The sequence below is a fragment of the Achroia grisella genome, unplaced genomic scaffold (genome assembly GCF_030625045.1).
Source record: "Achroia grisella isolate CSIRO2021 unplaced genomic scaffold, CSIRO_AGI_Agris_v1 utg511, whole genome shotgun sequence".
Lineage (NCBI taxonomy): Eukaryota > Metazoa > Arthropoda > Insecta > Lepidoptera > Pyralidae > Achroia > Achroia grisella.
Window position 1 is genome coordinate 2394915 of NW_026712905.1, and position 26364 is coordinate 2421278.

The 26364-nt window shown below is 32.5% G+C and overlaps 1 protein-coding gene across 1 annotated transcript; it reads right to left on the reverse strand.

Moving 5' to 3' along the window:
- Positions 1–2022: 2022 nt before the first annotated feature.
- LOC131846419 (FHIP family protein AGAP011705-like) lies at positions 2023–26142 on the reverse strand. The gene is made up of 16 exons (XM_059195703.1): positions 25873–26142; positions 22724–22895; positions 21082–21266; positions 14508–14577; positions 14099–14183; positions 12799–12907; positions 11730–11890; positions 10791–10927; positions 10274–10360; positions 7009–7194; positions 5981–6334; positions 4908–5430; positions 4346–4524; positions 3908–4049; positions 3250–3369; positions 2023–2605 (listed from the first exon to the last, which is right to left on the reverse strand). The coding sequence occupies exons 2-16, from the start codon at positions 22868–22870 to the stop codon at positions 2364–2366; spliced, it is 2727 nt and encodes a 908-aa protein (XP_059051686.1). The 5' UTR covers positions 22871–22895; positions 25873–26142; the 3' UTR covers positions 2023–2363.
- Between the last annotated feature and the right edge of the window lie 222 nt (positions 26143–26364).

Consider the following 26364-nt stretch of genomic DNA (forward strand, 5'->3'; position numbering starts at 1 on the left):
TATGTACTTAAAGTTAAGTAAGTGATGCATAAAGATTAAAGATTTCAGTTAAGTATATTTTACGTAAATTTATTATCTGTGATTTACTTAAGTGCAAAAGAGTAAACAGATTTACATTTATTTTTACGGTAACAATAAATTACGGATAACATTTTACCTACGCAAGTCCTACTTCTGTACCACAGATAAGACATTATTATATATGTATACCAATATTATACAGCTGAAAAAATTTTGTTTGTTGTTTTTGTTGTTGCCGTAATCTCAGTATTTGCGGGTTATGTTTTTTTTTGTATTGTTGGGTAGCTTATTTATCACAGAGGCTATAAACTATATAACATCACGTTACGACTATTATGAAATACATGCTCAAGCTCCACACTCAAAATCATATATTTGACGTAGAGGCTGCGACGGTCAGCTACTAGTATATATTAACTATAAAGAAGTACAAAAGATCGATATAACTCGTTACACTGTATTATGACAATTATAAAACATTTCTATCGCAAAATATACTTAATTGCAATCGACTTAATAGTATTTTTAATATCGAACTTTTAAAAACGTTGTTTTACTTATAAACATTGGTTAATTAATTCGTTGATTTTTTAAAGTACATGAGCAAAAATTCAGGTACTATCTGGAAATAATTTGCAACAATTACTAAGATTATTATCGCTTGTTAAATTGACACAATATTGCACAAAAACATAAGGAAGGAATACGCCTTGGTCACAAGTGGATTGGATGGATTTTCTTAAACACATTTCAATACCACGTTACATTTATAGATAATATCCTTAACCATATTTGAAGTAAGAGTCCAAAATAAGTTTATCTGCTTAACCTGACAGACACAAATATTTAAATTCAAAATGTACAAGGTTGAATTAGTCCATAAACAATTTAAAATCACAGTTAACTTTAAAATACAGACAATTGTGTAATCTATGTCTGCTTATTAAGAGTTAGCGTAAATACAAAAGAATCAAGGTCTTAAAAGTTGAATATAAAATTTTATTGTATAACTGGGAATCAATTCTGCAAAAATGTTACTAATTCTCATTTGAATTATTTAATAGTTACAATTGCGAACCGTACGATATATTTCGCATCTGTAATCTCAAATGTGCCATAGAAATCGCAAACTTATCATTTTTCTAGCTCTAGTTCATTAAGGCAAAAACCTTGAAACAATGTTTATAAGTAAATTATATAAGTAATCTACACCATACATTTTCTATAAATGTGATACATATCACAATGATACTATTTGAGTTTGGACCTTCTAAAATTGCACATAAAAAACTACATTATTCATGAAAACATAAAACTTCTAATAAATTAACAATTACCGTGTTATTTTCTTTCGAGTTAACAAGTGCGTCAATTGCAAGAGTAAATGGCAAATCAATTGATAACCACCTAATGGCAAATGGTAATCATCACGTATACACGTCTAATGCATTGACATTACTGAGAACTGCGCTGTAACTCCGCATATAGTAATTTAATACATTTATTATAATTGTTTCATGTTTTATGAATAAATAGACTTTACAAAATGACAGTCTGATGGTGAGGCCTACACAAAACATTATTTAATTCAATATAAAATATTGTTCTCTATATAAAATTAATCAGCAAGTAATAATTATATTTAATCTTATATTTACATTAAATTGTTCTATAAATCTTAAAAGGCAAACTCATAAGACATAACTTATCAGTTATGAAGGCGGCGTCTGAATGTGGACGTTTCATTTATTGTGATTAATCACTTCGTATCAACTGATTTATGAAAACTTACAATAAATGAATTAATGACTATGGATTTTTAACACTCCAAAACACACCAAATTCTCGCATAGATTAGTCATCATTATTATGTATAATTTGTTTTTTTATAAGCGAATGCCGCCCATTTTATTACTGCGTCACTTTATGTAGACTTTCACAAATAAGACTAATCTAGCAACACTCGATTCCTTAAAACCTATCACGCACCCTCTATCGGCCGCACGTTGCGTAAAACTTGGACATATATATGTTCGAAAAATATTACCTTCTTTTTTCGAAGAGCAGGCAAATATTGTTCCATACAAATTCTAATCGCTTTATATTAGAAGTTAGGAACATAACAACCATACATCCACGCATACATAGGCATACATTCTAGAAAATTCTACATACAAGATGGATTCACAGTTCTCCCGTCTTGTACTTAGTACAAATTTAATACAGCCTATGGTTAGTGATCAATGAATGAATAATGATGATGACGATGTTCAAACATAAGTATCACCTGCTTTTGAAGGTGTACCGCTATTTTTAAACCCGCCAGCGGCGATCGCCCGCAGTCATAACCCTACACTTCTAATATACGTATCGTCCTCGTAGTTTTGCGCTGAGAGTCTTAGGGCATGTTCCTCCGATAAAGCGGCGAGTTCCTTCACCCACTCGTCGAGTATTACCGCGTTGAGTACTGATCGTAGGGTGATAGATTGGTTCCAGTACTCTTCTTGGGTGAACACCAGTCGTTTTTGAGGACTGGCGTGGTAACTTGCATTGTGCAGGCTATGAGGTCCGTGTGGTGATGAAGCTGGTGATTAAAAAATATAAAGCCTAGTTTTTTATTTCTTTATTTAAAAAGAAGCCATAAATTTTATTTAAAAATAATGAAATAAAAAGTTTACTGACGGATTTGAAATTACAGGATAAGAGGCATGACATCTTAGTCCTTTGGAATGGCAATGCATGAGAGGTATCGCGGATGTATTATGATAACGTGATTTGGGTAGTGCTGTTCATGTCTATAAGCGGTGAAAATCGCTTATCATAAGGTGGCGCGTCAGCTTGTTTGCCATTTAAATCACATAAAAAAAAAAGAAAAGACCTGCGCTCAAAAATAAATTTCCCGCCGCACGATCTCTTCTGGTATTTGTAGCCGTTGGGAATTCCTGTCGATGCCGGACGAATCCCCAAAAATGTAGGTCCGGGGAGTCAAAAAATAAAATTTCATTGGGTTACGAATTTAATTTCGTTAAAAATAATAAAATTTTAGAAATAACTTAGGATACCATCCGTGTCGTAATCAGTCTAGCGTTCACTCATTCATTAGTCACTTCAGTCTTCTATCCATTCTCTCGTCATTCATTTATCAGTCATACATCATTCCGTTAATACAGCTGTTCCGTTGCACACCAATCCCACATAAATATATGTAGTTATATAATGTATACATACTTGAGGATCTTCTATTGAACATGTTTGAGAGGCTGGTGGAGATACTTCGCCGTTTGGAGTCCATTCGCTTGAACGGGGACTGCTCCGGTTTTTGTGGTGGGGACTCAGTGCGTGTAAGACCTGAATCAGTGTACGCAATATTGTATACGATGTCATAATTTGCAAAGTGGGCTAGTGTGTTACTACCGATTTACACTCCAAAAATCATTAGTATTTGCCAGTCAAATACTAACGATGTTTGAAGTGTAAGTCAAACGAAGTAAAACTCCCAGCAGTTTTCTATGTACATTATGTATGTGCATTTACAAAGAAAAAGTTTTGTGTAGTATCCATTGAACAAGCACTACTTAGTTTAGAGCTAGGTGGCGCTGTGTAAATTGTCCTAGTTTATTATTATAGTTATACACAAGATTTGGAAAAAAATTACAAATATGCCTGAGAATGTTCAATTTCTAATGTTCTGTTTAATGATAAGTGGCTAATGAATCTTAATGAGTATTACAGGTAGAATATATGTATAGACATTATTTACACAATAAGTGTGTGTAGCAAAACTGTCATTAGACTTTTTGTCTTACTAATAAAATTACTTATTTCTACCAAAAATATCTTTCCATATGAGCAAGCATTATACACTTCCTTCGTGCACAGTACTTACTGTCATCACTGGCCGGTCCTCGCGACTTCACTAGTGCCATTTCCCTCTGCATGAGGAACGCCCGCGCCTTATCTACTAATTCGTTAGTATTGTCTAATCCATTGGTCAGTTCATCTACTTCTTCTTTCAATTTGCTTAAAATCTGTAATAAATATTACGAGTGGTCATGTATTTGTATAAGTTGTCCTTATTTCTATTACTAAGCAACTTTTGAATAGTCTTATATATTTTTTTAATTTACCGCTCATTCGGAAAGCTGATTCAACACACGTAGAAAGAACAAGAAATTTGAGTTATGCCCTTTTAAATAAATGTTGTTCAGCAATATATACTGGGATACCAGTTTCGTTGGCAAAGAATAAATAATAATTGAATTTATATAACGTAAAATGGGTTTTGGTTATTTATAAAAGTTAAAGAAATGATAAAATCTCTGACCTGGAAAAGTGAAGGCACATTCGGCTGGAGCACGAACCCTGGACAGAGCAGTAGTGACATTAACAATGGCGTTGGCAACGATGCCAGTTTGGAGATCACACTTGTCACCCGACAGTTGGTAGTCACGTCCGACTCGAGGAGAGATGCTGCCTTTTTTAGAAGATAACTTAGAAGTGGGCCTGAAATACAAAGTGTTCATTATACTAGACTAGATTTACCGAAGTACAGTTTGTACAAATTTGTCTGTATTATTTCCTCTATGTCTTCCGCTATGCAGTTTGCTTTGTAAGCTGTGTTTCGCTTAGGTCAGTAAGGTAAGTAAAGTTTGACAGTGAGATTACATGTTAAAAGTCCAACAGTGATATTACAGATTAAAATAGCAAATTTAATTCTGCATTTATTATTTTATATATGTAATCTTTCATACTGATTTCTGAATTGAATTAATGATAAAATAATTATGTTTTGTAATATCTACATATAAGCAAAAAATACAATTCGCATTTAGATCCCTTTCTGTTTTGAAATCATTTGAAAAGTCACAAAGTTTGATCTGTCTTACCGATAATGGATTCAGCGCTTGAATTCCAACTCTTCACAGGCGACATTTCAGCTTCATAACTCTCATCATTCATGCTCTTAGAGAATATCTTTCTAAACGACTCTTCAGCATACCCTTCGTTTTCTTCACTTTCTTCAAGCCTATAACGAAAGCTTTCATATCCACTGCTCTCTCCAACTGACGTCAAACTATCGTGATCTTTCACCTCACTAACTTGTTCACAAGGCTTCTCTTCTATATTCTCCACTAGTGATGTTAAACTATGCTGCTCCTTTTCAGATGTATCACTCGTTTTAAGAGTGTCATAACCACTAGTACAAGATATAAGGCTGTCCGGTTCTTTCACTATGTGTGTATCAGGTTCTCTCATTTCTTTAGAATTATTATTTGTTTCTATTTTAGGTGTCGATGCTGTGTCATACCGGGATGTCCAATCGGAGCAGGCAATTGTTCGAGATACTATTTCAAATCGAGCATCGCATAAGTACGCGTGGTAGTTGCCGTATAGTGTTTCGTTTGGGTTCTGTAACAAAAAAATATATAGATTAATGTTTACTCTGTAAAGTCACCGATTAACTACAGATGTGATATGCGGAGGTGCTATGATTATGTTCTAAAGACGGTCTTGAAAAGGAAGTGGATGGGCGCAATGATCAAAGAAAATATGGATATATTGTGATGAAAGATGATATGAATTAAAGGAAATATTCTTAGCTCAAATATGCCGACTGATAGATATACTCAACTATTGGAAGAAGAATAAATACTGTCTATATATAATATGCCGACTGATAGCAAATAATAATTATATATATGACACACTTTCTAAATTAATATAAACTATTGGAACAGAATAAATACGTGGCAGTGCCGATCCTATGATTATTATCGGTGTTATTTATTGAATTAAATAAATAAATAAAATAAAAAAATACTTTTTTTATATAATATCACTAGTTTTACTGTACTGAAATGCCGAAAATAAGTACTTCTTTTTTAATCATAATTATTTAATAATGTTCGTGAATTATCGGTGTTATTGTTATTATATATGTTAAAAATAAATAACTTACCCCATAATTAAACTTAACTTCCTGGACTAGATTATTCAATACAATATCTTCATTGAAACCATTTATTCTTCTTGTTTCATCCTCTCTTTTGAAGTCCAAAATCCTTCTTCCACTTACAGACAGCTCATCTACCCATTCCCTGGTCTTCTCCAATGGTCTCGAGCAGCATCTTGGTGTCAAACTTAAGAATGCGCTAACGGCTTCTCTGTAAGGTTCAGGATCGGCTATCTTGTGTTTGTGTGAAGACATCAAGTGGTGACCATTTAGAAGGTATTTGTAGACCAGCTCGATCATAACGTCTTCGCAATTTAGGTCGATGAGGGTCTCCATCAGCGAGAGGGATACAAGAGACAACTATAAGTAAAACATTATACAATTTTAGTTATATATTTGTTTATGAAGTGGTAAACCCACACCCCTTTTGTTTGAGCATTTCTCGTCTTTTTTTTATAGCATAGGGGACAAATGGTGGTAAGTGATTACCACCGCCCATGAGTGCTCGTAACACCAGGACAGTTGCAAATGTGTTCAAAAGGCGGTCTAATCGCTTAATCGATCTTAGAAACAACCTTTGGGTAAAGGAAAAAAAGACAGACGAGGGCGTATAAGTAGATTAAAAGAATAATAATCTTTATATATAAAAATTACGTTGTTTGTCCGCAGTGGACTCGTAAACTACTGAAGCGATTGCAAATTTGTTTTGCACATTGTGTGCAATTTCATCCAACTTGTAAGATAGGATAGCTTACATCTCAATTTAGAGTCGCGATATTATTTTATTCAAGAACCTTATCCACAGCATGCATGGCCGGGAATGCTAGTAATAGTAATAAAATCATTACATAAAATAAAATAAAATCGCTGTGGCTGTCTGTCCCTATGTATGCTTAAATCTTTAAAATAACGCAACGGATTTTGAAGCGGTTTTTTTAAATAGATAGTGTGATTCAAGAGGATGGCACACCCGTGCGAAGCCGGGGCGAGTGGGTAGTATACACATATAATGAAACTGTCGTATGGTGCGTCACCTGTTGGGTGGCGTCGAGCCTGGCCAGCAGCACGTCGGCGACTGCGCGTCCGTCGTACCGGTACTGGAAGAGGAAGTGCAGCGCCGGCCGCAGCAGGCCGCGGCGGCCCACGCAGCGCACCACCAGCTCGAGGTGTGCGGCGCCGGCCGCCTGCTCGCCCGCGCCGCTCTGCAACCCCGGCTTGCTCTATGCGGGCGCGCGTATTAGCCGAGCACGTCACGGGGTTGTGGCATTATGGGTCTCATTTGGCACGCGGTGAGGTGTAGTTTTGAATGGGCTTTTATTTATATTAAAATGTTGTGTGATGTGTGATGAATTTTAATTGAATTATACATTTATGATGTAATTAATTTGTCGCGGTTGTACCTACGATCGAATACTGGATTGAATAATGTTCCCGTGGGTATACATTTTTAGTGGATGTTTGTTTACATAATTAGATAAATCAGTCAAACTAAGTAAAGATAATGATTATTTAGAAAAAGAGATAAATATTAAAATAAGTATAAAAAAAAATATTCGAGACCAATTTTTTAAATATTTTTTTAAAATCGTTATCATGTATAATGAACAAAATAATTTATTTCATTTCAAGGATTAAGTATCGTAACGTCAAGAACTGTCGTTAAATTCAATATTTAGATTAAAAAAATAAATAAAAATTGTTTAAAGTTAGATCATCAATCTATTTACAAAAGTAATAATTACTAAAAAAATTGAACATTTTCTGTTAAATGATCACTAGTGAGTCACCAGTACTCAGTAAATAATGAAATACGTTAGAATTTTCAATCCAATATCATATATTTTGTTCCATATATTTAATCATTGAACTTACATCATTATAAAAAAATACAATAAGACACAGACGTTAAGAATCACGACGTTACGATACTTATATAGGTTATTTAATATCATCAACAAACATGAACCTAGTACCCGTATGTGTATGATATTTGTGAATAATGTTCAACAAAATATGAAAAATCAAACATGTAAAGCCATAAAAACTGCCAAGCCCGGTAAGCCAATCGCAACCATGATACCACAACATAGAGCACGAAATCACTCACTGTCACATTACCGCTGACTTCGCTTGTGATCCATACCAATGTGCTTGTCCAGTCCCGTGCGTGCAGTCAAAGCCCAATACGTATTCTTTTCAAATACGTTCCGTTACACGCATCAACATGTCAAATATAAGTCCTTATTACACTAGTTAATATATAAGACAGTATAAGTCATCTACGTCTAGATAGAGATGCAGTAAATTATATCTTGTAAGTATAGGTTAGAAAAAATATAATGTAATAAGTTATATTTACATCTAATACGCATATGATCCTATAGATGCGATAGTGTAATAAGTCCTTTATATTTCGTAAATGTTATTACAAATAATTCAATTTTATTATTAAGAAATTCAGATTTTTGATGGATGTACGGAACATAAATATTGCTATTGATTTAAAATAATAGTTTAATAAATAGGTAGATATTATAAAAATTAATATTAAAATTCAATTAAACACACATTCGACAATATTCAATAATCATATCACAAATAAAATATATACTACTAATAGAAATATATATATATATGTATACCATACACATATAAATTATAATATATGCTTAATACTGCACTTCGTCAATATGTCAAAGGTCCTCGAAGCAGACTTAATACAAAGTAGTCCGTCTACGCGCATCTCTAACCGATTTCTGCCGTTATATGACATTGAAATTTCAGGTACGGAAACATGACCCACCTTAGTTCTTAAAAATGACAATGCATGGGAGGCGATATTCATGTATATAGGCCCCGGTTGCTATTTTCATCTGGTGGGCAATCAGATTGCCATATATTACATAAAAAAATGGGATATTTTTATAAAATTTCCGTTCTCAAAGTGTATAATATTTTAATGAACTGGATAAAAATCGAGTTTAAGTAATATATATATTGAAATAAGTACTTAGGTTCAGACAATTAGATATTATATAAGATAGATATAGAAAAAGATAATAATATAGTGCAAAAGTATAAAAAATATTATGTAATTGTGAGACATTCTTTTTAACATTGCTTTATATTTTTAACTTTAGCATGTATAAATAATGTCTACAATAATATATTTTGTTATGCACTCAAAGATAAAGCCCGTGCTATATAATTAAAAAAAACGGTGCAATATTAATAATATATATGATTTACACAAAATGGTTATTTCTTCACCTGCCAAGACTGCAAGAAACATATTAGTATGTTAATATGTGAATAATTTTATAGTTGCTTATAGCCGAATATATTTATTGGTATAATAAGAGTAAAATGTCCAAATGATCAAGATATGCAATAAATATAAAACTAAATAGTCTTACAAAAAAAAATCATTAATTCATATAGGACATATTCAACGTCGAGTTTTTGTATTGATATTATTTTCCCTACATTTAATAGAATAAATATACATTATTCTATATTATCCATTTTCTATTTAAAAAGAATTACGATTTTCTATATAACATTGTTAAATATATTAGATCAAGATTGTAGACGAAAATTAAATAAATTGTATTGTTATATTTAAGTAGATATATCCGCTTACAGACTATAGTAAAGTTAAAATTAAACTGCACAATTCTATCACAAAATTGATAGAAAAGAAGTATTTAGAATTATTAAAATTTTATTTCATCTAATCTATAATTAACATCTTTTTAATGTTTTCTCGATAAATCATTAATTACATAATTTGTCTGAATCGCATTTACTAGTAACTGGTGATGATAAATTGACAAAATGTATGTTTTAATGCATTACACACTTATGTAAAAGAAATGATTTCAAATATGAAAGATAGAAAAAGAAATACACGGATGGAAATTCATTTAACATTTATTTAATTACAGAGTCAATTTATCTACATACATACAACATATATTTGAGAAATATATGTTGTATTATATATACATACATGTAGATTAGACAGAAACGAATTTAACTCTGGTTTTCTATTAATAAAAATTATTACTTTATTATTATTATATATTTTATAATTATTACTCTATGGTTCTATCTTCAATATTTAAAATATATTCCTTCCAAGACCCAATGGCTTGAAAACCTTGCTAAAAATTTTAATAGAGTTTATCCGCACAATTTTTTTCAGAGAAACTCTATATAACAAATATCACCTTATCCCAAAACTCATGGCCCAACGATATCACTCATCCAGAAACCCGAGAGAAAAATTCAAGTTACCTGAAGTAGCGCTGGACCTAGCACAGGCACCAAGAAACCTTGGTATAGCAGGTCCAGGAGATGTTTCTTAATTGATGGATGCGCCACCTTAAATAAATTGTTTAAATTATTAATTTCGTCGTTTTGTGCTCTAAATACAAAGGTCCCGAATTGAGAAACTTTGTGTGTCAATTTATAGTTTCGACTGATTCTTCACTGATGGTGCAACATATAATAAATCATAATTAATCCGAAAGCCGATGATAGGTTTGCCCCATGTTATGTCACGGATACAAATATTAATATTGCCAAAACTACTAAACCAATTTAAATGAAATTTGGTATACAGATAGTCTAGATCCTAAAAAAAGATATGCTACTTTTTAATCCCAAAAAAGGGTTGTAAGGGTTTAAAAGGGGCACTATTCCATGCGGACGAAGTCGCAGCACAGTTAATATAATATAAATCCATTAAGTAATGAAATGGACTGTCGCATAATTAGATAAAATAGAAAGATATTTTGATTTTATTTTATACCTGTGCGACAGCATTGCAGAACTCTAGTGAGTCTATGAAAAGAGTCAGCTTGTGCACTTGGTTGACGTCGTCAGGTGTCAGTCGGTACACTCGTTCGCCCAGCGTTCGTGGCAACAGCGAGTATAGACCACTGAGACCTGAAATATCATTTAATTATTTTTTATTATACAATATAAGTAAGGTGAGCTAAATCCTTGGAACGGTGAGATCGCTCCGTAAACCCTTTGAAGACACCAGGAGACTTCTGCGCTTTTGGGATTTTGGCTGGCTACGTTAGTAGTCTCAGCTCTACACGTACAACGGCCCAGATGACAAAGTGGTTGCAACAGAAAGAGAGTCCAATTTAAATTACATTAGATTATGAGCTTAACCGTTAACCGAGGAGCGTGATCGCGCTCCCGCGCGGGTCCGAAAATTGCTAGAAGCGAGATAGCCCTCCCATAATCACTTGCCATCTCCGCTCCGCAGAGAAGATATGATTAGAATTGGTCATTTTTTTAAAAAGATGCAGATTTATAGGAAAGTTATAAGAAATCAAAATCAACGATTTTTCTTGGAATTTATAGCCATACAGGAGTAAAAACCTCAAATGCTTAATACAACATGACATAATTTTTATCTACTAAAAACTAGCATTTTTAATCTGACCTCCTGACCTGACCCGATGAAATACCTGTCTATAGATGCTAAAGAAATGTGCCATTTATGGTGTCGTTTTATAAAAGATGGTTCTTAGCTACAATTTATGATGTTCAAAGATCAACAGCTCTTTTTATAAGCTGCTATAGGTACAATTGTTATTTACTTTTTAGAGTTATTTTTGTGCTTATGATTATATATTTTTTTTAATTTTATATATTTCAAGGGAAACAACGAAGAGTAACAGGGTAAAATTAATATAAGTATATAATATATGTAAGTATATTAATATATGTGTACCAGTAGCTAATACAGGACACGTGTTGCCAGCCAGCATATACTCTGCAAGCTGTATACACCGTGACGACATATTCGCGCACAGTAGCAGTGCGTCCCGGGCGGCTGAGCCCGTACTGCCCTCCCGGTGTACCGACGTAAGTAACAAGCGCACTATGATGAATCTGCATGTAAATAAAGTATATAATACAACTTTTTTTTATTATTAAACAGCACTGGGTATAAGAGTCATGCTACTGGTTGCTAGTGTTGCTAGTTCAGTGGATTTACCGTTGTAATTAGATATTTATAAAGTGGATAAATATGTATCTATCCATTTTATTATTATTTTCATATAATTCAATTATATTATAAATAAAATAATAATAAATCCTTGGACAATTCACACAACGTCAACTAGTCCCAAGGTAAGCGTGTTATGAGTACTGGACTATTGATAGAAATAATTAGATTTTCACTCAGATCGATACAAACAATCATACTCGTAACTACAAATTTTTATACCGTGCGAGGAACCGAACCCGCGACCGTAGGATTTACGTCCACCAAAGCCGTTAATAGCAGTGGATTTGGACAACACTTTATAGAATTAGTACTTTAATAGTAATTAGTAATTAAACTAGTGAACTAATACTACAGTTAAGTCATCATCATCATTGCCTTGCCTTATTTGGGGTCGGCGCATACTACTACAGTTAAGTTTAATTCATTATTAAGTTACTCATTGGAATAGTGATATTACTTCTCCAATAAAAAGTTTTAGGTCGTTAATATCGTATCGTAGTCAGATCGTTAATTAACTTCGTATTTAAATATAATGATGGATTTGAATGAATTTTTGGTATAAATTTCGAACATTTTAATGAAATATAAGCAGGAGTTTCATTTAAAATTGTAATTTTATTTTAATGTTTCAGTGTTTTCTTATTTACAAGGTGAATACTTCAATAATATTAGAAGGTCTAACTTGTGGGATTGCCCAATTTTTGTTAACATGCGGAAATAACGTCGCACGAATTATTAAAAATCCATACTAACATTACACAAGCAATTGTGAGTCTTACAAACTTACTCAGACTTTGATCCATTCTGCGTATGAGTCGTCAAAAAGAATAGGTCAATGAACTTCATATTCTGCATCAGCGCCACGCACAGCTGATTCAATACAGTCACCAACTGACCTAGAAACGATGCCATGTACATTTAATTAAAACACTAATCTCGTAATGTTAAAATCTGGAGTGATAATAATATACACAGTAAAATTTTGAATATTTTGGAACGGTTGTAGACGTATGTTGACGTCGACCAACAAGCCTCTAATCCTACACCCGCAAGTCCCGGGAACTGCTCAGAGTTTCCCTCTATGCAACACGATTGACCCGGTACTCGCACGCATTCATGGAATGCTGCGAAGTTTGTCTCACATATTTTTTTCGGGCTACTCTAATGCTGTTGGCTGCAGCTGACCTTTACAGCCTCACCGGACTATAAGAGGCGAGTGCATATGGCACTCCAAACCCTCGGAAGGACTTATGGTGCGGCTGAAGGCCCGCTTGACGGATACGACTAGTCTGAGGACACCGCTAGGGGTTCGAACCTCGGCTCAGGCCGTCGTAATTTCGATCTCTGAATTGAACAGAACAGGTGGAACCGTAGGGAGATTAACTGCCATCATGGGGTCCTCGGGATCAATACAACAAGAGCGTGCCTCAAGAGGCGTTGTCGCGTATGGATATGTCTCCTCAGTGCATAGTCGACCGTACTGACTATAATCACCACGGTATACCGGTGGTTCGACACTTGTTTTGCAAAATTTGCAACTTAATCCTTTCGTCTTTGTAATATTACTACAAATAACTCATCTGTAGATCTTACACATACTCATCTATATTACTAGGTTGGATCACGTAATGACATCCGATCGATGGATTGTTACTAGAATTACAATTATACTAACATATAAATAGCTATTAGCGCGTAACATAGACAAGATTGCAATTGTAATATTATATTTATTAACATAAGCACATTTTATATACTATATTAACTAGTAACAGTTTCATTACGGTTTCGATGGAATATACAATTTGGTTCTACAAAAAAAATCAGCTGAGTTCCGATGCCTATCATCGTCATCATCATTCATCATCGAAGGAAAAGTCGGATGGTAGGCAATCTATTAAAAGTAACCTATAATCAAAAATATGTTACTCAATAGCATTTATAGTCATAAATAACTACCTAAAATACCGTTGAATAAGATATTTTTTATTTAAACACAAAACTACAGCACTGATTTACATGATTCTTAAATAAATTTTAAATTAAAGATAGAATTTTTAGGATAAAAAAATCCAGTTTACACTTACATTCTAGATTAGGGGGTGGCAATTCATTTCTAAAGCTGCTGAGAAGCTTCAACAGAGGCCTCAGAAAAGGTTCTGCGGCGATAACCTGCAATAATATAAAATATGTACGTTTATAATTACTTCCACGCGGAATTTGAGTTTAAAGAAAATCCACAATAGTCCAAAATCTGAAGGTGCACAATAGGTTTTGGGCCCAAAATATGGGATCCTAATAAAAAGATGAATGGTTTGTATGAACACAATAGAAAAATCAGATTACAAAATATGATATTTTAAAAATCAACAGGGGTTGATAAAGTAGTTACTGAAGAATCAGGTATGAACAAATTATTTATTGAATTTCGGAATAACTAAAAAGCGAATATGCGTGGATAAAAACCCCTAAAAAATATATTAAAAAAACCAGTACCTGTGAGCTGTAGTGACTGATGAGGATTCCGAATACTTTGAGTTCTTCTAATCGGACTGCGTTTTCGTATCTGTTGACAATAATAATTGCATATTGGATAAATAATAATAACTCAGAATAATTCATACAGCGCCATCTAGCGCCAAACTAAACTGAGCTTGTACTATATGTACTCAACGACTGATGAAATAGATATTTTGTTTAAATACAAGGATTAAGAGGTTGGAGGGAATGGTTTGTTAATACATTTGTTAGTAATGAGGACTGAGGATCCCATAGCAAGCGATGTACCATGTTAGGTTGACCACACGGTCCACTCTGAAAGCATCGTTATAATTTTTAATGAATTTGACCTGATCTCATGCTTATTTGCATCCTCTACTGGTGCCCTGCCAGCGTAAACCGTTTGCGCAGGCGGGTGCACCATTCCAGTACCATTCAATAAAAAAGTGGAGTAATGATGTTTGAAGAAGACTACCGAGGCCGTCTCCAAATATAGTAAACTTGATTGATTAATAGTGACATAAAATGGCAATGTGCCCTACACTTTAGGCCTAAACTACACACGCACAGAGCATAACTATCCATACTAATATTATATTATGAATACATGTCTATCTGTCGACTTGTCACGACTAAATGGTTGAACAAATCAAATTTTGTGTGATGCTTATATATACAATAATAACCAACGCCAATATACACAGTGTTTGCAATCGCAATTAGCCATATAATTACAATTAAAAATAAAATTATAAAATTTAAATTTGGAACGTCACGCATGGAACATCGATGTTGTTTTGTTTAACTTTATATGCATTTTTTGCACTTCTTCTCGAATATTCCGTGGCGTCACTATTAAATGCTGTGTACAATATATTCTAACCATTTTTTATTTCATTAATACAACAAATTAAACATTGCAATATTCCTCTAGCAAACATAGAAAACACTCAGCCCGAACAAACAAACATATTCATGAAAACAAATGTTTGTACTGTGCGAGAAATCGAACACACGACCATTGGAAGTAAAGCGGTGTGCTAACCGCTGGACCATCGATACCGCATAATAGGTTACAGCACTTTCAGCTCTTGACTTATCACTTTCAATGTTACAATAATAGATTTTTAATTAGTAATTAAATAAAGTTAAAGATATTTATTCTTATTGTTTAGTCATGATGACGTGATTGGTGACGTGATGTCTGTGGTGATGTTCATGTATATAGGCGACCGGCACCACTTACCATGAGGTGGGCCGTAAGCTTGTTTGCCATTTAAATTACTCAAAATCACGTCCGTTTGTTCTATCATTTCCTCTACATTATATGACGTGGTTTTTTTAATATATTCATCACTAGCTATTCCCGCGACTTCGTCCACGTGGAATTTTATTTTTTTTAAATAAAAGTAGCTTATATTACATCTGCGACTAGCCAAAAAAAGTCCCGTCAAAATCGGTCCAGCCATTTAAGAGATTAGCCGGTACAAACAGACAGACAAAAATTGTAAAAAATATTATTTTGGTTTATGTACCGTGTTTATATTCATATGCTACATGCATATAAGGAAAGGTTATTTCAATATTACAAACAGACACTCCAATTTTATTTTATATTTGTTCTATCATTTCCTCTACATTATATGACGTGGTTTTTTTAATATATTCATCACTAGCTATTCCCGCGACTTCGTCCACGTGGAATTTTATTTTTTTTAAATAAAAGTAGCTTATATTACATCTGCGACTAGCCAAAAAAAGTCCCGTCAAAATCGGTCCAGCCATTTAAGAGATTAGCCGGAATACACAGAACGACAGACAGATAGACAAAAATTGTAAAAAAAAATATTTTAGTGTCTATATCGTATTTATATTCATATGCATGTAGTAAAAAACGGTTAATTCAATATTACAAACAGACACTCCAATTTTATTTATATATTATAGATTATTCATTCGCGTGGAATAGATGATGAATTTCTATACAATCTTTCATATCGATTTCATTTTACCCCCTTAAGGGTAAAATTTCTACAATCTTTGAATATCATATTTATTTATATTTAATCAACAGGTTAAAAAGTAAATTTCAAGTTCCTAATTTTAAAAATGACGATACTTCCACACAACCTTTCGTATCCCTTTTTAAACCCTTACATTTTTTTTGCCATTAAAAGTAGCCTTCCTTTCTAAGGATCTAGACTATCTGTGTACCAAATTTCATTCTAATCAGTTCAGTAGTTTTGTCGTGAAAGCGCGACAGACGACAAACAGACAGAGGTACTTTCGCATTTATAATATTAGTGAGTATTGCATTGAGAATAAACAAACAAATATTATATACAATTATTAATTAATATTATTAATAATATATACAATTAATATTGTAGTATTCAAAATAAAACTTAGTAGTGAACAAAATATAGTTCAAAATACAAAAGTCATGAATAGCAAATGATTTGCTATCACAATTCCAATACCAATGAAGTCTGATTGTTACCGAATGTGATAAGGCCATTGTAATTAGGTTTTGCATTGATAACATTGTTTATTAGAATGTCTCTTTAGAACAAAAGTTTATTGCTACGAAATCGATACGATACATACGAGAATCGATACGTAATATGGAAATTCATAGACAAACTTGACCTTGGTATTGAACTAGACCTATATAGTGTTGTGGCCTAGTGGTTTACAACAAGACTTCTAAGATCGTGAGTTTGAATTTAGCAAACTCTAAATCTTCGTGTGCCGATGTAAAAAAATCATGTAAAATAATAAAGTTTAATAATTATTACACTATGTATGGTGATTGACCTTTGAATTGTGATATAAGGTAACGTATACTTTAAGAGAGACAGAACATACAGATGAATTTAGAAAATTCGTGCTAATAAGTTAACCGACTTATATATAAACTAGAAAATAAGCCGCGTCGTCTATCTATCTATACATCTATACATAAAATAAAATTGGAGTGTCTGTTTGTAATATTGAAATAACCTTTCCTTATATGCATGTAGCATATGAATATAAACACGGTACATACACCAAAATAATATTTTTTACAATTTTTGTCTGTCTGTTTGTACCGGCTAATCTCTGAAATGGCTGAACCAATTTTGACGGGACTTTTATTGGCAAGTAGCTGATGTAATAAGGATTAACTTAGGCCACTATTATTTTAGAAAAATAAAGGTCAATTTCAGGCAGACGAAGTCGCTAGTACAGCTAGTACAATATAAAAAATTAACACATTGTGCTTTTATTACCAACACCGCGGCCAACAGATTTAGAATTAGATTTTTTGTGTATTTATGTACGCTAATCAGACATGCCTTAACCGATTCGCATGCAGTTTTCACTAACGTATTATAGCAAACTTCTAGTAACAGTTTAATATTTGTTTCATTTCACAAATACACACATACACAGCAGTAGAAAAAAAAATAGTATAAAATTCTAGTTGTTCCTAGGGCACGATTATATAGACGTAGCCTGTATACATGAACAGCAACACAAACATCCAGAATTTCACTACCATACTAAAACACATCTTTTTTTTATCCTACTATGGTGACAAACAAGCATACGGCCCGTCTGATGGTAAATGGTTACCGTAGCATATGGACGCCTGAAATTGCTTGCATTCAAGCTGCTACAGCTAAAGTGAGTGAGGCAGACGACTTTGTACAAAGTCTACCTCTAGTATAAATTAACTTATTGTACTTTATTTACTTACAAATAAATTCGAAGTAAAAAATATGTACGAACGTGATCAAGATAATAATTTATTTTAAGAAATGACCACAGGAACGTGCTGTATCAGTTTCTAGCCGGACATTTGTTTTTAGTCCTATACTATTCGGGTTACGGCCACTGATTAGATTATATCCTTTTAACAAAAATATATTAGTATAGAATGACCACGGGGTCAATATATTCTCCTTAATGGAATTTAAAAAAGAATCTGTATTTCTTTAATCATGTACAAGCTCATTTGAAAATAATAGGAGCTGAACTTCTTGGCAGTTCTTATCTCGAAAGCACTCCGAGCTGACGGTAGATTTGATTTGTCAGTAGTGTCTAATAGACCTACGATATTGATGATTAATTTTTCAATTAAGAAATGTAAATATAACTAATAATAACATCAGTAACAACTTAGCTTAAAAAAAAAAACAATTGGGAAAAGTACTAAATCTTTTCTACATGTTCTAATGTCTACATCGCATGCATTAGCTAATAAATAATATACCATAATTTGTTAGATTCATTACATTATTAGATGTTACATAAAGATGGTCGACAAGAACTTGTCCTGTAGATGTTCTTGTTTAGCAACATTTTTTTTAATGAAAATAATATTATAGTTAAAAGGACATAAGGAAAAATCATCAATAAATTAATGACTCAGGTGTAGGTACATTCGTATGGCATATAACATACGAATACACCTATAAATAAGTTACATTATAATAATAACCCTGATCAATCCACACAGGGACAAATTGTCCCAAGTGAAGCTGAGCTTGTGTTATGTGTACTAAACAACTGATAGAAATATAATATATAAATACAGAGGAGAATTAAATTATTAGTAATGTGGATTAATGAACCCATTGCTAGCAATGTACTATTCAGGTAGACCTTTACGCGGTCCGCCTGGAACCCGTCATGATTAGTTCATGGTGAATTTGTCACGATGAGCTAATTGACCTGACCTCATGCTCATCTTATCATCTTCCACTGGTACTCAGCGTAAAACGTTAGCGCTGGCGTGTGGCATTCCATTAACATCATTAAAAAAATACTTAAAAACATTTTTTAGCAAATATAGTAATATACATAGAAATACAAACAATCTGATTCATGTATACAAATGTTTTGCATTGTTCAAGGAATCAATCTGCGACAATGATAAGTAAGGCGGTGTGCTCAACATCTCGACCACAGAAGTTGTCCAATACAATTATGACAAATATTTTATTCCAATAAAAAATAATGATATCTTTCTGTATATCTTTTAATGTAAGTTAGTCACGAATTAAATGAAGATGAAACGCATATCTGTCATCACGACTGTATTATAGGTATTCATGAGTAATAGGTACGAATCAGTAGCAGCAATAGTTAAGGTAAATTTATTATTTACTTATGATTGTATTAGTATTCAAAGTAGGTATACATCTATATCTTATATATAAAATTATCGTGCCACAATGTTATGTTGTCATACTCCTCCGAAACTCCTCCAAGGCTTGACAGATTTTTATGAAATTTTGCATTCATATATTCAGGTCTGAGAATCAACTTACATCTATTTTTCATACCCCTCAATGATAAGAATGTCCCATCACAATTTTTTATTTTTTTATTAAAAATAGGGGATGCTATTTTTAATAGCGATATTAATATCAAAATTCATAATTCTTTCTTTGGTAACACAATTTTTACTCAATTCTATACAGTTGTTGAAGTTTTAAGCATAAACATGCCTGTGCCAGGGGGCTCCACTCAAATATATATGGCAAAGCAACATTTGCCGGGACAACTAGTTTTATTAACAATACCAGCCGCTGTTCCGTTGAAAGAGTGCAATCTTTATCATAACTGCATTCTGATACATATGTATACGTACTTGTGATGATAACAGGTGATTTTTTTCACGTAGTGTTACGTAACTAGATTACAAGTAGATATCTAAAAAGCCTAATACATTATTATTCATGATGCGTCATACTCGTATGCGACGCAATTATATTTCCTGCCCATACTTCTCTAAATAAAATAGACGGATTCTACTGAGATTAACTTTGTAAAGTCATCTGGGTGGATAACTCCATTTTAACTATTTCAGTCACCACGAACCTTGCAAGGTAAGCGGCTAAGCGGTATTAATTGGTAGTGAAATTACATTATAAGAGGTATGATATATAAGTCCTTCGAAATAGTAATATATGAGTGGTATCACGTGCGTCATATGATAATATGATATCTGTAGTGTTCATGAACGCTTATAACTACTTAGCATTTAGTGGGCCGTCATTTTGCCATTCTAATGACATAAAAAAATTGTAAGGACCGTAAAATAATTCTATTAATTACCACTGGAGGCGTCTTATTCCGACTTTTTTTTCGGAGTACTCTAATGGTGTTTGCCGCAACTGGCCATTACAGCTTCACCGGACGTTGGTTATTCTGGCGCGTGTTTACATTGTATTATAGGAACAAGTATATAATCCTAACAAATCGCAAATTTAGTAATATAGTGCATTCTCTCCGATTTTTGGGAAATCGACTTCAAAGACAAAAACTTAAAGTCGCTTTTTCTAAATATTGTATAGACATAATTATTTATATTGTTAACCGGGTCTTAACACGAATAATTTTATCATAAATAAACCTCTCTCGACGTTTCGACTAACCTAGTCGAAACGTCGTGGTCACGAGCTGACTGGAGTGACTGAATGTCAATGTTGATAGGTGCCGGCAGTTTATTCAACTACCGTCAAACGAAATATCGCGACACATCTAGTTCTAAGTATTATAAGTCATTTATTTGACTTACTTGCCAGTACATATTGCCCACTCATACAGTTTGTCCAATAGGTTTTCACTGAGCAGGTGTTCAAGGCAGGTGGCTTGGTTGATCCTCGTGTTGATCTCTCGAGCCCTCGCTTCCAGCACCAGCAATGTGGCCAGCTGTTCTAGGTGGTTTACTACTGCTAACACATCGTCGTGAAGATGTTCGGGCTGTAGAGATAATTATTTCTTTAGTGTTGATTAAGAGTCAAGAGCATTAGTGAACATTAACTATACATAATAATTAAAATAAAAATATATAATCGCTGAACAAAAAAAACTCAGTTAAGATCGTATTGCATCAGTTATCAAAACAAAAAACAAAAAAAAACGCGTCATAATCAGTCTATTTGTTTAGAAGATACAATTCAATGGGCAGTGAAATTGTCACTTCATAATACCCCTCTTTTTGCGTCAGGTGTGAAATAGTAAACAATACAAATGAATTTAAGTCATGTCCATAAATACAAATTTCTTTTACTGTACAGAATTTGAATCTGGGATTAATAGATGGTGCGGCCGTAATTTAATCTGCTTCGTCGCCGTATTACTAAGTAATATTCTGGTACTAGTCACAACAAAATATTAGATACTTGTTTACTACAGGAATGTGTTCTATTCATACAATACAGACCAATACAAACAGTAGTACCCATGTATACAAATATTTGTATTGTACGGAAATTGAACTCGCTACCAAGGTGCGGCCTTATATATCTAAAACGCCACCAAGGACATGGTATTATCATGTAAGTAATATAAGAGTAACTATATCAAAAAAACTACTAGATACTTGTGTATCGAAAAGATTGGCTTATGGTATTCAATTCTCCCTACCTATTTCTGTCTGTAAGGGAGTTTGCTTGAATAATAATAATAACCTTTAGTAATTCACTAAGTGGCATCTAGTCCCAAGGTTGATAACAGAGCTTGTAATATGATAGTAATATAATATATCTAGACACTGATAGAAATACATAATAATTTTTTTGTAAATACATATATACTATACATAGTAGGATAAGGACATTGTTAGTATTGGGGACTAGGCCTTGAATGCTAACAATGTACTATGTAAGGTCGACCCCCACGCGTTTCCCCCTATAGTGAAACCGAATGGAGATTTCATCACGATGGGCTAAGTGAACTTCATTTTCATCTCTAATGGCCACTGACCCGCCAGCGTATGCCGTCAGCGCTGGCGAAAGCAATATTCCATCTATCTAATAATATATAAATAGCATACTCATGAATATCAATGTTTGTATACCATTGGAAGTAGGAAGGTGCTAGAAGAGAGAAACCGCTAGCTAGATAACCGACGCCATTATATGTGAAAATATGTACTCATATATCTTCACATTCATTTTTTCCTGACTGCCTCGGTCTTTACAGACGAGTTGGACGTTGTAAGAGGTCGTCATCTCTGTGTCAGTTATTTCAGTCGCCATGGAATTTCAAAATACAGAGACATGTATAGAACACAGTACTAAGGTCCTCTGGAACGGCAAAGCATGTCAGGAATGTCAAAGTAGTAAAGGGAAAGTTCATGGTGTTCATGTATATAGCGAAAATTAGAAACAGTGAACTAATTAAATGTTATTAAAAATTAGTTATTTAAAAATTACCTGAGATTTAAGTATAATATCATTTGCTTGTTGCCAATGCTTGCAGAAAGAATTATAACATGCTTGAGGCTCATAGTCGTGCCGAGGGTCAAGAGAGCGAGACAGCTGCCGCGCGAATGAGAAGGAAGTATTCCGCAGCCAGCTCATGATTCCTTTTTAACTCATTTGTGATCTGCAGAAAATATAACTTATGTAAAAAACATACCTATATTAATATCTGTAATAATAATATATAGAACACATGGGGAGAGGGGATTGTTAGTAATAGACACCATAGAATCTATTTTTGTATTTAAAATATACTAGGATAGTAATATTTTAAATTTAAATTTCAAAAGTTTGTGATGGATCCAGATTTGTTACTGTTTGATAAACTACTAGACAGATTTAAATTCAATTTAGTGCACCATTAGATCATGTTTTAGATTAACAGAATACTGTTTACCAAAATACAACAAACAAAGTGAGCAACTATATATTTGTAATATTATAAATAAACCAATTACGAAATTTAATTATCATAATGACTTTCACTTTCATAACATTAAGAGTTTCCCCTCACCACTATATGATTGTAACTGAGAATCTGATAAAACAAGTGTGTGAAAATTCAGACAATATACAGTAGAGTATACATAGTGAAACTGCATTTGAGATATTGGAAACAAATGCCACAAGTGCAATGCAAGTGTGTGAAAAGTACATACTCAAATCAATCTTGTTGTGGTATCTACACATATTAATAAAATTGGAGTGTCTGTTTCTAATATTGAAATAACCGTTTTTTACTATATGCATATGAATATAAATACTGTACATACACCAAAACAACATTATTACAATTTTTTTCTGTATGTCTGTCGGTCTGTTTGTTCCGGCTAATCTCTGAAATCCTGGGCCGATTTTCACAGGACCTTTTTTTGGCAGGTATCTGATGTAATAAGGAGTAACTTAGGCTACTTTTATTTTCGAAAAAATATTTTATTTCAGAAAAATAAAGTTAAAATCCATGTGGACGAAGTCACAGGTGCTGAGTACTTTATATACAGTTTATGATATGCTTTTAAGATTGTGATGTATGGGTTAATACTATACATCACAATCTTAAAAGCATTTGGGTAGCATATGGATTTTTCAGCATGTGTTTAAGGTTTGAACAGTGGTAAATGTAAACACATGCTTAAACTAACATGAGATACCTCTCATGTTTGTTTTTAAGAGCACATCAGTTAAAGAACTAATATGAAAAGTTTGTTTTTTTCAAAATGTGTTTTTGATACCGTGAACAGGATCAGGAAAATCCATTTATTTTTTAAATAATTTAATAAATAAAAATGTTGTTTTATTGCAGTAAAAAGGCAAGTTAATATAATGGTACACTTTATGCAATAATATTTCTAACTGCAAAGAGCTAGAATTAGAAAGTATTATAAATATTAATAATTAAAATGTATTTTGTTAAACTTACTATACTTCAGTGATAGTTTCTCTCATTACTGATGAATTTAAAACACTTATCTAGTATTATAATACCATATATAGAATTATATTATAGATTAACCCTGTAAAATTACAATTATATATGATAGTTTACTAACTTCTGACCACAAAATCATCGGTGTGACTATTCTTGACTGATATAATAAAAAGCAGCCTATCTTAATTACTAAGTGTCACTAGGATGGGGAATGATTAGTCAAATTTTATGATTAAGGCTGGAAATATAGAGTCAGTTCAGTTAAAAGCCAGTCTGCTGGATGGGAATCCTATCATGTTTCATTGCTACGCTTCAACCTCTATGGAGAAGGCTGTATTGCAACCAAATACTCCAACCTGAAAGTTTTTCACATTCTGGTAATCTAAGGAATTATGAAGTGTATGTTACCAGCATAATAGGGTGTAACAAACAATCACTTTTGAATTTATAATATTAGTAAGGATATAATATGATTAAAAGTAAATGAGAGAAATATTACTTTTTTTTTGCTTTCCCTATCAGGATACTTTCTGGTTGTTTACTAGTTTAATTTTCAAATAAATTTACATTATAAAACCACCTTAATGCATGATGCATAACACTTTATGTTTATTATATATAATATAAAATATATTGTATACATGTGAAAGTTTGTGAAGAATGTTCATTACTAAATTATGCTTGCTACTGAATATTATATTTAAAATGGTATTAGCAAATTTATTCCACTTATACTAGTCTGTAAACAATATGCAACAAAACATGGTTTTTGTCTGTCTGTTTACATTTCTATATTGTTACAAGAATTATCCCGAAGTTTTCACATGTATTATAACTTTCTTTCAATAATATTATAAAGAGGTAAAGTTTGTGAGTTTGGAGTAATTTCCAGTACTAAATTTTGTTTAGTGTTTGATAGTACATTTATTAAAAAGGCTATAAGCTATATAATATCATAAACTAATAGAAGCAGATCTACAATAAAAAATGTTGCTAAAATGAGGGAATGCTAATGAAGTTATTTAAATATATGTAAATACATATGCAATTAAATGTTTGCCAGTTAATAATAATGTAGACAACATTTACAGTTTTTATAATAAACAACAGTTAACAAACCAACTATGCAAATGTCTCATACAGCTTCCATTAAACACATTGTGTAATATGTAAAAATTATGACAATAATATAAAAAAATTCAGGTAAATTTGTGAATATTAAAAAAAACATTTATCATTATAACTTACAACAAATGATATTCAATTTAATACAAAATAAAGATGAATATAAAAACATCATGGAATGTAAGTCATTATAATTCATTACACTAATGTTGTAAATTTCAAAAGTCATGTTGCACAATAGACTAAGTAAACAAGAGATAAGGTCTGAATACAATACTTACTTTCAATTTTTTAATAAATTTTATAACTTTTAAAGTTTTTTATAAATAACGATAATATTATTACATATACACTGGAATCATTTAATTATGTCTACAGATTGGAGCAAGAGTTTTTAAATCAACAGAGATGAACAAACAAACAGACCTTGACATTCTGTTTCACAGCACCTCAGCATATTAAGACTTAATTATTTTACTGTAACACAACATTGATTATGAGACATAACCTATACAGTGACTTCAAGCTGAGTATAGAATTTGCATACCACAAATAAACCGCAAGAGTTACATGATCTGCATCATTCTTGAAAATTATGTCATAAAATATATCTCCAAGAATGTCCATTTAAAACACTTTAATATAAAATTGTATCAACACTTCAACACTGATAACGTAGTGTAAAATATTGTTTAACTTAAAAAATGATAAATTCAATTAAAGAAATTAGAATTTACAAGAAATTAAAGAAAAAAACCATTAAGTATACGATGTGATGTGATATATATTCGCATTAACGCAAAGCACTTGAGATTGAGAATGACAATTTGACAATTGAAATGAAATTATACTGACACATCTAAACATTCATGAATGACTAACTTGACTAAGTGACACATGACCGAGCAAAACATCACAATGACTGATTAATGGCATTATAAATTAAGAATTTAAATAGTTTTTATCTAGAAACAATAATAATATCTAATTTTGGATGTATGTAGATCGTATTCTTGGTATAGTCAATTTATAATGTATT

Coding starts and splice junctions, on each gene's coding strand:
- LOC131846419 (XM_059195703.1), bottom strand. CDS start 22,870: ATGAGCTGGCTGCGGAATACTTCCTTCTCATTCGCGCGGCAGCTGTCT. Junction 7,195..10,273: donor TAGGTCCAGCGCTACTTCAG/GTAACTTGAATT, acceptor GCGCCCGCATAG/AGCAAGCCGGGGTTGCAGAG. Junction 2,606..3,249: donor GTTCAATAGAAGATCCTCAA/GTATGTATACAT, acceptor TTTAATCACCAG/CTTCATCACCACACGGACCT.